General features: G+C 45.4%; 1 protein-coding gene across 3 annotated transcripts in view; it reads right to left on the bottom strand.

Moving 5' to 3' along the window:
- Positions 1 to 4,163: 4,163 nt before the first annotated feature.
- Zpbp2 (zona pellucida binding protein 2) overlaps positions 4,164 to 12,462 on the bottom strand; it is a 9,016-nt gene continuing 717 nt past the window's right edge. Inside the window, exons 2-8 of one of the 3 annotated variants that reach the window (XM_023718183.1) lie at positions 12,360 to 12,425; positions 10,510 to 10,635; positions 8,588 to 8,779; positions 7,577 to 7,795; positions 7,020 to 7,102; positions 5,059 to 5,239; positions 4,164 to 4,566 (exon numbers count right to left, since the gene is read on the bottom strand). In XM_023718183.1, coding sequence (XP_023573951.1) covers positions 4,472 to 4,566; positions 5,059 to 5,239; positions 7,020 to 7,102; positions 7,577 to 7,795; positions 8,588 to 8,779; positions 10,510 to 10,635; positions 12,360 to 12,425 — 962 coding nt within the window. In that variant the 3' untranslated portion in view covers positions 4,164 to 4,471. The remainder of the gene's footprint in view (positions 4,567 to 5,058; positions 5,240 to 7,019; positions 7,103 to 7,576; positions 7,796 to 8,587; positions 8,780 to 10,509; positions 10,636 to 12,359; positions 12,426 to 12,462) is intronic. The other 2 variants (XM_004633712.2, XM_023718184.1) reach the window with 2 other exon arrangements.

Genomic DNA, 12,462 nt, shown 5'->3' with positions numbered 1-12,462 from the left:
GACAAAGCAAGGAAGACCAGCAGGGGTGATGAGGAGGGTCACTCTGTGACAGAAGAGCAAATTCTTCATGAGAGTTTAAAGCCCCTTCCTACAAAGTGAGCTAAAGGCCAGCCTGACTTGCATAGAGAAACAGCGTCTCAAAAAGACAAAGCCGCTTACTGACAATGTGGAAACACAGGAGGCAAGACTGGACCGGGCTGGATGTAGCTCAGTACCTCGGTACAGCCCTTGCCTAGCAAGGCCCTGGGTCCAACCCCAAGTACCAAAACACCAAAAAGAACTAGGAAGAGCAACATGATCCTCGAACTCCACCGGGTTACTTCCACACCTCCCCAGGACACACCAACATGTCCAGCAGATAGAAGATCAGTAAAGATGCAGGTAAACAGAACAGCACGACCCATCGGCAGGACCTAAGTGGCATTTACAGGATGTCCACCCACCAACAGCAAAATGCTATTATTGTCAAGTTCACAGCAAATCTTCCCCAGGACAGAGCACATTCAGGAAGCTTGTCACCAAATCGCTTGGAAAGAACAGACGTCATGCAAAGCGTGCTACCCCACCATAACAGCATTAACCTAAAATGAGTAAGAAAAAGATAGCTGGAAGGGTTGAAAATATGTGGGGTTAAACAACACATTTCTTTTCTTTTCTTTTTTTCTTCTGTATTTTAGGGAAGGGTCTACAGCGTGTTCAGGGTCTCACTACTAGATGGACTTGTACTGATTCTCCTGTTCACAGCCTCCCAAGTGCTGGGATTACAGTTGTGTGCCACCACGCCCTGGGGGCAGGGCTGGCCCTGCAGGCCAGGGGATCAAACTCGGGGCCCCTGCGTCTGTCTATGCAGGCACTTTAATCTGCTATTTGACTGGCCCAAACAACACATTTCTAGATACCATGTAAATCAAAAAGTTTCCCTCCCTCCCTCCCTCCCTCCCTCCCTCCCTCCCTCCCCCTCCCTTCCCTTCCCCTTCCTTCCTTCCTTCCTTCCTTCCTTCCTTCCTTCCTTCCTTCCTTCCTTCCTTCCTTCCTTCCTTCCTTCTTTCCTTCCAAGTGCTGAGATTAAATTCAGAGCTTTGCATGCTAGGAAAATGCTGTCACTGAGCTACACCCTCACCCTTAAAATATTTTTCAACAAAAAAATGAAAATACAACTTATACAAATGCGTCAGATTCAGCAAATGCACTGCTTATAGGGGCAATATACAGGGTTGCCAGGGTTGCGTGCATGTAGTACTAGCTTTCCAAGCTGGCCCAGGCCTGCAATCTCAGGTACTGGCGAGGCAGAAGTCAGTGTGGCAACTGAGGCCATCCTGGGCAACAAACCAAGACACCTTCTCAAAGACAAATAATACAAAACAAGGGCGGGTGAGATAGCTCAGTGGTCTAAAGCGCCTGCTTAGGCAAGCTGAGGCAACCGCAGAGACCTTGTGGTTCAATCCCAGCACCACATGCCCCACTAGCCCTGCCCCCAGGACAGACTTAACCAGCCACAAAAAAAAAAAAAAAAAAAATCAGGACAAAACCAGGAGGCCAGGAGTAGTGGTACACACCTGCAATCTCATCACTCAGGAGGCTGAGGCAGGAACATCGCTGTTGAATTCCAGACCAGCCTGGGCTACAACAGGAGCTAAAGGCCAGCCTGAGCTGCACAGAGAAAAAGTGTCTGAAAAAGACAAAAACAAAAGCAAAACAAACCAACCACAAAGGAATACTTGTAATCCCTGCATTCCGGGAGGCTGACGGAGGCAAATCACAAGTTCAAGCTCTGTCTGGGAGATTTTTGTCAGATACTTCTCAAAATTGAAAAAAAAAAAAAAAAAAAGTGAAAGAAGGGCTGGGTTGTAGCTCAGTGCTAAGGTTCCGTGTTCAATCCCCAGTACTTCAAACAAAAAACCATAAATGTTGGCAAAGATTCGCAAGAAAACAGACCTTTCTACCCTTCTGGTGGGAATGTAAATTAGTAGTACAGCCCCTGTGGAATCAGCCCGGAGGATCCTAAGGACAGAGCCACCACCCGATCCAGCGGTGTGCTCCTCTGTACATAGCGAAAGGAACTCAAGTCAACATGAGTAGGGCGAGCCCCACACCACGTTTACTGCCGCACAATTCACAGTAGACAAGACTCAAAGCCACCACAGGTGCCCCGTGACAGGGCAGTGGACAAAATGGGGCTTACACGTACAACGGGGTATCACCCGACCCAAAAGAACAAAATGATGCCATTTTCATCAAAGCAGATGGAATTAGAGCTCATCGTGTTAAGTGAAACAAACCAGACTACGCTGTTGCGTGCCTTCCCCAGTGTGGGGAATCTGGACATGAAAGTAGAAGGGGCCTACTGTGAGACAGAGGAGGTGGGTGTTGGGGACGGAGGCGGGAGAACGGGCGTGACCAGAACGCATTATATGCATGGCTGAACGGACCGCACTGGAGCCCAGAATCTTGTAAAAGTAATAGGCACCAGTGAAAATAAATTCAAAAAAGAAACCAGAGTTTTACACTTCAAAGATCTAAGTAAATGAGGGAATATTTCACGTTCATGGGTAGAAGGCTCGGTGGCGTGACGATGTCAGTCCCCCTGAACTTGATCCACAGATTCAATGCAATCCCACTCAAACCCCCGGCAAGTTATGTTTTGGAGAGGCGAGGGACCCCGACTTACTTGGCTAATACGGGAGCAGAAATCTGATTCTACTGTTTTGACTTACAGCACGGTGACCAAGAGAACAGGATGTTTCAGAAGGACAAATCCATAATGGGCAGCGCGGAGCCCACAGGTGCACCCAGATGCACACTGTAGCTGAGTATTGGCAAAGGAGAGCTGGCCACTCGGTGGGGGAAGGCGAGTTTGTGCAGCAAATGGTGCCGGACGAGTAGATTTCTATACACGATGTAAAGACAGATATATATCGTATCTTTCACAAAAATTAGCTCAAAATGGATCTTAGGCGTACATAAAAATACATAATTAATTTCTAGGAGATGAGAGGGGAAAGTTGAGGTGCTCTTAGGGTTGCTAGTGAGCTTGTTGAAAGTATAGCCCATGAAAGAAAAAGCGAATGTTGCACTTTATTAAAATTAAAAACTTTTAGGGGGGTCGGGGAGACAGCTCAGGGGAATAAGTGCTTGCCTGGCAAGTGCAAGATCCTCAGTTCAATTCCTGGTACACACACACACACACACACACACACACACACACTTAAAACCTTTTGCTCTGTGCAAGATACCATTCAAGGAATGAGGAGGCAAGCCAGAAGTGGGAGAAAATATTTGTAAGCATGTGTCTAATAAAAATCTTGTAACTGAAATATACCAAGAACTCTTGGAATCCAACAGGAAGGGGATAAAGAATCAAATTAAAAATGGGCAAAAAGTCTTAACAGAGACCTCACCAAAAAGATAAATAGATGGCAAATAACCATATAAATAATGTTCACTGTTGGACATTGGGGGAGTTTGAAAATTTTTTCAAGGCAACATGAAATACCAATGAACTCAGAGTACAATGGCCAAAATCTAAAAAGCAATGACAATAACAAATCCTGGCGTGAAGAGCAGGAATATTTAGTCCTTGCTGATGGGAGTGCAGGCTGGTAAATCGTGCTGATACGAAGGCTGATGGCTTCTTATCAAACTAGACAAGGTCTTACTTATGAACCAAGGCAGTGGCCCCTCTCTATTTTGTGGTTCAACTTTTGTGGACTCAATGTTTCGTGAGGTTTAAAAGGTACTAATCTGAATTATTTATTGTGTATTTTTCATGAAATGACTGTCAATTAAAAACTGAGCTTTCAAGTCATGGAAAGCTAGGAAGGGAGGAACTGCAAACACTGGCTGCTAAGTGAAAGTAGCTAGTCTGAAAAGACCGCACACTGTAGAATTTCATCTGTGTGTCATTTTGGATAAGGTAAAGCTACCAACAGGAAAAGGACCAGAGGATGCCAGGGCTCGGAGGGAGGCCTGGGCGAGCGAGTCTGCAGATTCTCGGGCGGTGAACTACTCCGTACAGAGCTGTGGTGTGAACTCGGCGTCAGGCATTTGCCAAAACTTAAACCACCAAAACTTGCAACTTTAATGTGACCCACGGACTATAGGTAAATAATTTAAAACAAATATATGGAAAATATAAAATTTTTATATTAACTTTGCTGCTCTTCTTGACCTTAGTACAGTCCTGAGTACAGAGCAACAGATTCAGTTTGCAAAATGCAAAGCATATCTTATTAAAAATCATCCACTGATGTTTAACTTCGTGCACTGGAGATGTGGGGTCACACGCTTTCCTGGAAATGCCGTATCAGCTGAGTCTTTAAGGCTCTGAAATGTGTCTGGGCCTTAGTGGCCCTGGTTATGGAATCAGCCGCGCCGCTCGGGGCAGTGAAAAGCCGTCTTTCGTCCCCACTTCCAAAAGAAAGTGGCGGTGCGTTCTCCGCTGCTCTTCACACTGCTGGCTTTTCTTCGAAGTTTATGGGCAAGATTTAGCTCCGTAGTCATGAACAGAAACGCAGACCTGGCAAGTGACGTCGACATCGGGACTAAAAGTCCCAGGACTGCAGACCACTGCAAAGGAAGGCGCACGGAGCAGATTACCCCCCGCCGGAGGCACGTTATCGCAGCGGCAGAGCGGCGGCAGGAGCGGTGCGGTTGCTACGCCCGCGTCGGGCTCGGTCAATTAAGTTACGGGAGACTATGGATGACCCTAAAGGCAGGGGAAGGTGAGAATCTTTTTTTTTTTTTTAAACAGGGACAAAGTTTACTTGCAAACGTGAAGGGTGAGGGGGAGACTGGCTCTGCAGAGCAGGCTTGGGCAGAGTGAGGGGAAGGACGGGCGAAGCCCACCCTGCAGGAGGCGGACAGAGCGCACGGGGAGGCCCCGAACACGCCAAGATAGACATGTTTAGAAACTTGGTCTTTGAATTTGCGCTTCCCTTTAGCAAAACATGCTTTTGGAGGAGAACCTGGGTAAAGATCCAGTTCAAGGCCCCTAAGTGCGGTATTCACCATTCCTCTGACTCTGGGACTCGGGGATTTAGATTTGCACTTTATAGTTACCACAACAGCTTGCACAGTTACTGTGTAGACCTTCATTCTTTCCAAAGCCTGGCCGACAGCTGTCCGTCCGAACTACGTGGAGACTGTGGTCCACGAAGTGCATGACTGGTACCGTCTTACTAAAATTACGGTAAAAAATACTTGCTTGGCTCCGAAAAAATTCCTCTATACGATCTCTTGCCTAAGATTTAACAATATCAGAGAAAAGAACAATTACTAAGCCCGATGGGCCGTGTTTTATACATCAGGTGAGCTCTCAGATTGCTGGGTGTAAGACGAAAACTGAACTGAATCTTAGTGCAGCCTTAACCCGATTAACTGTTCTCATTTCATATATCAAATGAATAAGAAAAAATAAAGTTAAAAAATTTTGTAACATGTTAATCCCTTATGTAGCTAACTAGGGGTTCCTTACAGTATTTCTAGCTCCATCAAATTACCAACGAAAAGAAATCCAAGCAAAATTAAAACTAATGTTTTTCCTAACCAGCATTGCAAACTAATGACATAACGCTTAGCCTATTTCTCAAGAACAGAGTTTAATAATAACTAGCAGAGGGGCCAGGGAGATGGCTCAGTGGAATAAGCGTTTCCCTGGCAAGCTCAAGGGTCTGAGTTCAATCCCTGGTTCCGCAAAACAAACAAACCAACAAGAAACCCCACTAGCATCAACTGCACTCTGCCCCTACGCTATCCATATTATTGGCTCAGGAACCAGATCACAGAGTGAAGGAACCCTTTTCTGCAGTAGCCACCCCCTTCCCCCCCAGCCCTTTCATTTATTATTATTTTTTCCTTTTAGCCAAGGCCTCACTAAGTCACTCAGACTAAGCTTAAACTTGTGACCCTCCTGCCTCAGCCTCCCAGAGCACTGGGATTACAGGGCATGCACCAAAAGCCTAGCTGAAAGAAAGGATTTTTCAGACCATGTTCCTAGCTCTCGAGGATAGCAGACAGCACAGGAACTTTACTTATTTAGAAATAAGAGTCTCAGGGGCTGGGGAGAGAGCTCAGTGGAATAAGCGCTTGCCTGGCAAGTGCAAGGGCCTGAGTTCAATCCACAGTTCCACGAAAAGAAAAAAAAAGGAAACAAGAGTCTCGCTGCCGCTCAGGCCAGCCTCTGTAAGGCCCATGCTAACCCTGAACTCCCTGCTGTATGCCTGCCTCAGCCTCCCAAGTGCTGGGTTACGGTGAGCGCCACCACGCCTGACAGTGCAGGATCTGTTACCACGAGAGCAGATACAATTTTGGAGAACAGTTGCTTTAACCTAGGATGGCACGATTGTGAAACGCTGCTCCAGGCTGCTGTGTAACCATCATCTGGGGAACAAAACGAGGGAACTGCCTTTCCGTTATAAAATACAAAACGGCATTTAAAAAAAATAGCATATTTTAAAAAATCTTTTATTTATTTATGTATTTGGTGCAGGGCCTCCCTACGCAGCTCGGACTCGTAGCGATCCTCCTACCTCAGCCTCCTCAGTGCTGGAGCTACAGGTGTGTGTCCCCAGCCCTGTGTCCCCAGCTTAGCACGCCCTGCCGGGCAGGTGTGGCTAGGTGCCGGGGATCCAGCCCCAGTCCCTGAGCTTGCCTAGGCAGGCGCTTAGATAGCTCAGTTGTCTCCGCCGCACTGTACTGAAGATTTTTAGAAAAGAATTTTAAGCCCAGCATGGTGGTGCACACCTATAATGCCAGCACTGAGGAGGCTGAGGCAGGAGGATCACAGTTTGAGGCCAGCCTAGACTACACAGTAAGTTCAAGACCAGTCCAAATTACAGAATGAGACCCTGTCTCAAGAAAAACGAAACAAGAATTTAAATTACTCCTTAGTAATGTTTTTATGAATGGCAAATACACCAAGGAGAAGTATATTTCTGAAGAAACTTTTAACACATAAGATATTTAAAAACTTTAAAAACAGCCTTTTGATTCAAGTACTCACCTTCCAGTGAAATGCTCACCTTGAGGATGTTGCGGTTAGTGACGTCCTCGCAATCCACAGACTCATTGCACGCACCTCTCCACCCAGGTGCAAAAGGGTTCACTGCGGAGGGAAACAAAACCGCCGCACAGAAGAATTCTGACACACTGCACACATCCCCGGGCCGCCCCGCACAGAGGCGCTGCCGCGGGGAACCCGTACGTTACGACCGGACTCCACCTGCCGGCTGAGGGGCGTAACTACAGGGCTTCACAACAGTGGGTTTGGTTACTTATGTTAAGATCTCAAAAATATAATTTACAATTATAAGACGTTATTGAAATATTAGCTATCTAATTAAATACCCCATTAACAAAATACTTGACTTTTTAAAACTATAAAGCAGCAATCAATCCCTTTGGAAGGCAAATAATTAGTATGTTAATTTAGAAAAGTCAAACAGAACAATATACTGTAGCACTTAATAAACGTGTTCAAGCCTGTTACTCATGAGATATCGCATTTTCACATTAATGTTGTAACTTATCTTGGCTCAGAACTACATTCATCAAATAAATGTTTAAAAGTTGTTTTTACCTTGAAAGGTTATGAATAGCTCACGTGTGAGATCGTGTTCTGGAATTTTAACAATGTGGCATTTGTACGACGGCTCTATGACATGGCATGACAAATCAGAGATTAAATTATTCAAGATTTTCCTCAGCAGCATGAAGAGCTGGTCATTGTATCCTCCTACGCAAGACCTCGTGGTAAAGCGTACAGACATCTGATAAGTATAATCGGGTTCCCGGTAGGCTTTGAAAAAAGATGAAAATGAAAACAGTTGTGCCTAGCACTAACTTATTCTACCAAGCCATTTTCGGATAAGAGGTATAGTCAGTCCCATCAACCTTGGAAACTGCTGTTCCCATGAAACCGCGTATCGCTGTGTTCACAAAGTACATGAAACTATGAATTTCAAAGAAAAATGTTATTTTCATCTGAGATATTTACTCAGAAGAAATGGCTTCCATGGGACAGCTACAAAGACAAGAGTATCAAAAAAAAAATTATGTGGCATTGGTGGTGCACACCTGTGACCCCAGCTACTGCAGAGGCTAAGGCAGGAAGACTGTAAGTTTAAAGCCAGCCTGGACAATTTAGTGAGACTTTATCTCAAAAACAAAAACAAAAACAAAAACAAACCCTCTGGGATGTGAGCCTTTGCCTAACATGAATGAGGTCTTGGGTTCGATCCCTACGCCTGGAATAAAGAAAAAAATTAAATTTTGGGGGGGGAGGGTTTTAATTTTCAGTTAAGTCTCAACTCAAATCAGTGAAAGAAAGGATCATTCATTTGCTTTTATACAATTAAATATTGATTTCTAAATATCCTTGCAAAATTGGGATAGTCAGTTGTTGGTTACACACTTAGGTAGCAGGAGGCAGAGCCAGAAGAGGGTTAGTCAGGACAAACTTATCTTGGCGTTAGTCTCAGAGTTTGCCTGATCAAATTCACCCCTGAGTACCTGGTCAGTCCTGAGCGCCTGTGCCCAGGCTCCTTTCATTACCTGAAGAAGCTTTGCACCTAGACTTGATGCGCACTACCTGCATAACGCAGTGCGCCTGTATGCCTACCAAAGATCATGAAGTCGTATCTCTTCTTCACTGCAGTTTCTTCTTGGGTTTCTGCCTTGATCGTCTTATAAGAGAGAGTACACGTGTACAGCCCAGACGAAAGCTCCAGAAAATCCTTCACAGTCAGCTTTCCTGTTTCTGTAATACTGATTCGATTATTTCCTAAGCACAAATGGAAAATGATTTGGTTATGGAACAGTCATTTAAATGTTACTTCATGAAGCGGGGGTTACGAAGTGACACACAAAATTTGAAAATTAAGAGCCTATTTCAATTTCAAGAATTCACCAGAAAAAAAAAAAAATAGGGGGCCAGGAAGATGGCTCAGTGGAATAAGTGCTTCCCTGGCAAGCCCAAGGGCCTGAGTTCAATCCCCGGTTCCGCCAAAAAAAAAAAAAAAAAAAAAAAAGAATTCACCAGAATCTTAATACCATCATGTCAAGCTATGAAAACTCCCCAGCTAAGTACATTTCTGAAATATGTGCTAATTTTCTTTGATTCATTTCTTGTTATCTATTTCAATCAGCTCGTGCCATTAATTCAGCAAATGAGGTACAACGGCTTCGCATGGAACAGAAAGGAGCTGAGTGTAGAGGGTGCATGCCTCTAACCCCAGCTACGCGGAGGACTGAGACAGGAAGACTGCAAATCCGAGGTCAGTCTGTCTCAAGATAAGCAAATAAATACAATAAAAGAGGCTAGGGCCGTCGGTATGTCCACGGTGGAGCACTTGCCCAGCATGTGTTCAATCTTTAGTACTAAAAAGAAAAAAAAAAACCTAGAAATCAATTACTCAAGGCATTCTTCTAACATCAAGAAAACTACGCATTAGGTATCCCATTTCCTATCACTGGTACTAGAAAGATAAATTTTTAGGTTTTAAAGATTTTTGACCTAGGTTGGGTGTGGCAGTGTAGGCCTGCAATCCCAGGGGAGGCTGAGGCAGGGGCTTCAAATTCAAGCCCAGCCTGGGCCAGCTACACAGTGAGCTCAAGACCAGCCAAGATATACATACAGTGACTCCTTATGTCAAAAACCAAACCAAAGTAAAGCAAAAAGGCTTTTAAAACTAATACAGCTACAGAAAGTAAGGTACAAAAATTACCCCGTCACAACTGGGAGAGTACTTCAAAGGCAAAGTTCTTGCCTAGCATGTACAAGGCCCTGGGTTCAAGTCTCAGCCTTGTAAAAAAACTCATCAACAACAAAATGATTGCTCCAGTTTTTATGTAAGAAGAAAATAAGGCACAAGGGCCAGCCAAATAGCTTAGCGGATTAAAGTGCCTGTTTAGGCAGACTCAGGGGCCTGGAGTTCGATCCCTGGCCTGAGGTGCCAATCCCACCCCCAGGGGCATGCTGAGCTGGCCATTGAGACTGGGCGTGGTAGTGCACGCCTGTAATCCCAGCACTCGGGAGGCTGTAAACAGGAGGATCGCTACGAGGGCAAGTCTACGAGTGCAGTGAGACCCTGTACACCCTGTCCTAAATACAAAAAAAAAAAAAAAGAAAGAAAGAAAATAAGGGACAGACTAAGGTATGCATGATTTAAGTTTAGATAAGTATAGCTACAGTTAAATTTCGGTTTGTTTTTTCAATAAACAACAGCACTTTTACAAAACAAGGTTGACATCATTAAAAATGAACAGATTAAAATCAAATAATCAGGGCTGGCACCATAGCTCGGTAGGCTGCAGGGTTTGCTACCCAGCACCATAGGCCCCAGCAGCCCCATCCCCGGGTGTGCTGAGCGAGCCACCGAGACCAGGCGTGGTGGCACATGCCTGTAATCCCAGGGCTGGGGAGGCTTAAAACAGGAGAATCACTATGAGTCCGAGCTGCATAGTGAGACCCTGTACCAAATACATTTAAAAAAAAAAAATCAAATAATCTACCTGTTAATGTTTTTTCATTAGGCCCAATCCATAAGTATGTGGGGTCCACTGTTTCCTTACTAGCACGTTGGGAATCCATACAGAGAAGGACTGGACTATTGTGATGTAATTTTACATATATTTTCACTGCAACAAAATTAAATAATGTGTAACTATATTATATATCAAAATTAAGAAAACACTTCTGTCCCAAGGATACTAATTAGTTTTTTTGAATTTCAATATTTTATCTTCTTTTGTTTTTATTATTATTTTTTTGAGACAGCATCTTGCTATGAGGTTCAGGCTAGCCTTGAACTCACTATGTTGTCCAGGCTGGCCTTGAACCGGCAGCAATCCTCCTGCCTCAGCCTCTTGAAAACTGGGACTAAGGACATGAGCCACAATACCTTGGTGTGAATTTCAGCATTTTAATTATTGGTATGATAACATTCAGAGTCTGACATTGTGTGCACACCTGTCATCCCAGCTCTGAGGCTGGGGCAAGAGGACTGTCATGAGTTCAAGGGGAGCCTGGGCTACCTAGTGAGCATAAGGCCAACCTGAACTACATTTAACAAGACCCTGTCTCAAAAAAACAAAACAAAAAGAAACCCAAAATAACATTTAGGATGCTGGCTTGAAGTCCTGTTGCTTTCTTGTTGTTAAAACTCTTAAACTATTCTGGTCATGTTTTTTCAATTTGTGATAATACACTTTATAAAAATTGTACATGACACATTTAGAAGTTCATTTTATTTTTTTATTTTAGGGAAGGGTCTGCAGGGTGTTCAGGGTCTCACTACTAGATTGGACTTCAGCGATCCACCTGTTTACAGCCTCCCAAAAGCTGGCATTACGGGTGTGCGCCACCATGCCCAGTCTCAATCGCTGTTTCAGCGCTCCCCGGGGGTGGGGGCGGCCCAGTAGGCCCGGGGATTGAACCCCTGGCCCCTCCATCTGCTTGCAGGCGCTTTAATACGCTGAGCTATTTGGCCAGCCCTTAAAAGTTCATTTTAATGTGAGGATTCAGAATTTATTCAAACTATAGTCGTTTGAAGAGGTAGTCATGGAGGGGCCAGAGAGATAGCTCAGTAGAATAAACGCTGGCCTGGCAAGCGCAGGGGCCTGAGTTCAATCCACGGCTGGGGGGGGGAGAGAGTGGAATCAATTTAAAGATCTGAGAAGGACTTCAACGTGTTTGAAAAACTATGATTATCCTAAAGGGAAACTTGTCATTTTATTTTAAATTTCCCCTCTCTTGGGAATAATAATTAGATCTAGATGGGGATCAGGGAGGGGGTGGGGTGCCAAATGCCACTATGCACTGGCTTAAAGCAACTGCGGTGTTAATTTTGAGCACAGCCTTAATGGGTGAATAGGTGCAGTCAGGGGAGGGCGAGGGCCGGCGCAGAGAGAGGAACTTCCGGGCCTGGAAAGCGCGCCTGGGGTGGGGCTCGCGGGAGGCAAAGCTGCAGAGATAGCTGGACTCCAGGCACCCTTGCAAGAGGTCTGCGGCGAACTGGGCTGGCTGGATGCGCCTTGCGCCCGTAATGTGAAGTGAAATGAACCTGACACGCAAGTGTAAATATCTCATGGTGTCTCTTATGTGAGAAGCCCAAAATATAAAGACAACAAAAGTAAAAATTTGTCAGGAAGCAGATCTTGTGCAAGCAGTAAGGAGATAAAGAGATGGGGAGAGGGGACGTGAAAAGAATTAAGACGTGGTATATGCCAGCTCCCCACCAAGGCCGAGAGCTCTAAGGCAAGGGTCACGGTCAGCGCGGAACGGTGCCACCTGAGGCCCAGGACATGCCGCTGCCCACCGCGCCCGCTCATCTGAAGGCGTCGCGCGGGCAGCTCCTCATTACCTGGGTGCCCCACCTTGCCGTACACGAGGCCTTGCTCACCGAGCAGGGAGGAGCGCGGCCAGGCACCTGCGGAGCAGAGAAGCCCAGGTCAGACTGGACTGGG

This window comes from Octodon degus, unplaced genomic scaffold, assembly GCF_000260255.1.
Source record: "Octodon degus isolate 3935 unplaced genomic scaffold, OctDeg1.0 scaffold00056, whole genome shotgun sequence".
Classification (NCBI taxonomy): Eukaryota; Metazoa; Chordata; class Mammalia; order Rodentia; family Octodontidae; genus Octodon; species Octodon degus.
This window is presented reverse-complemented; position numbering and strand designations above follow the sequence as displayed.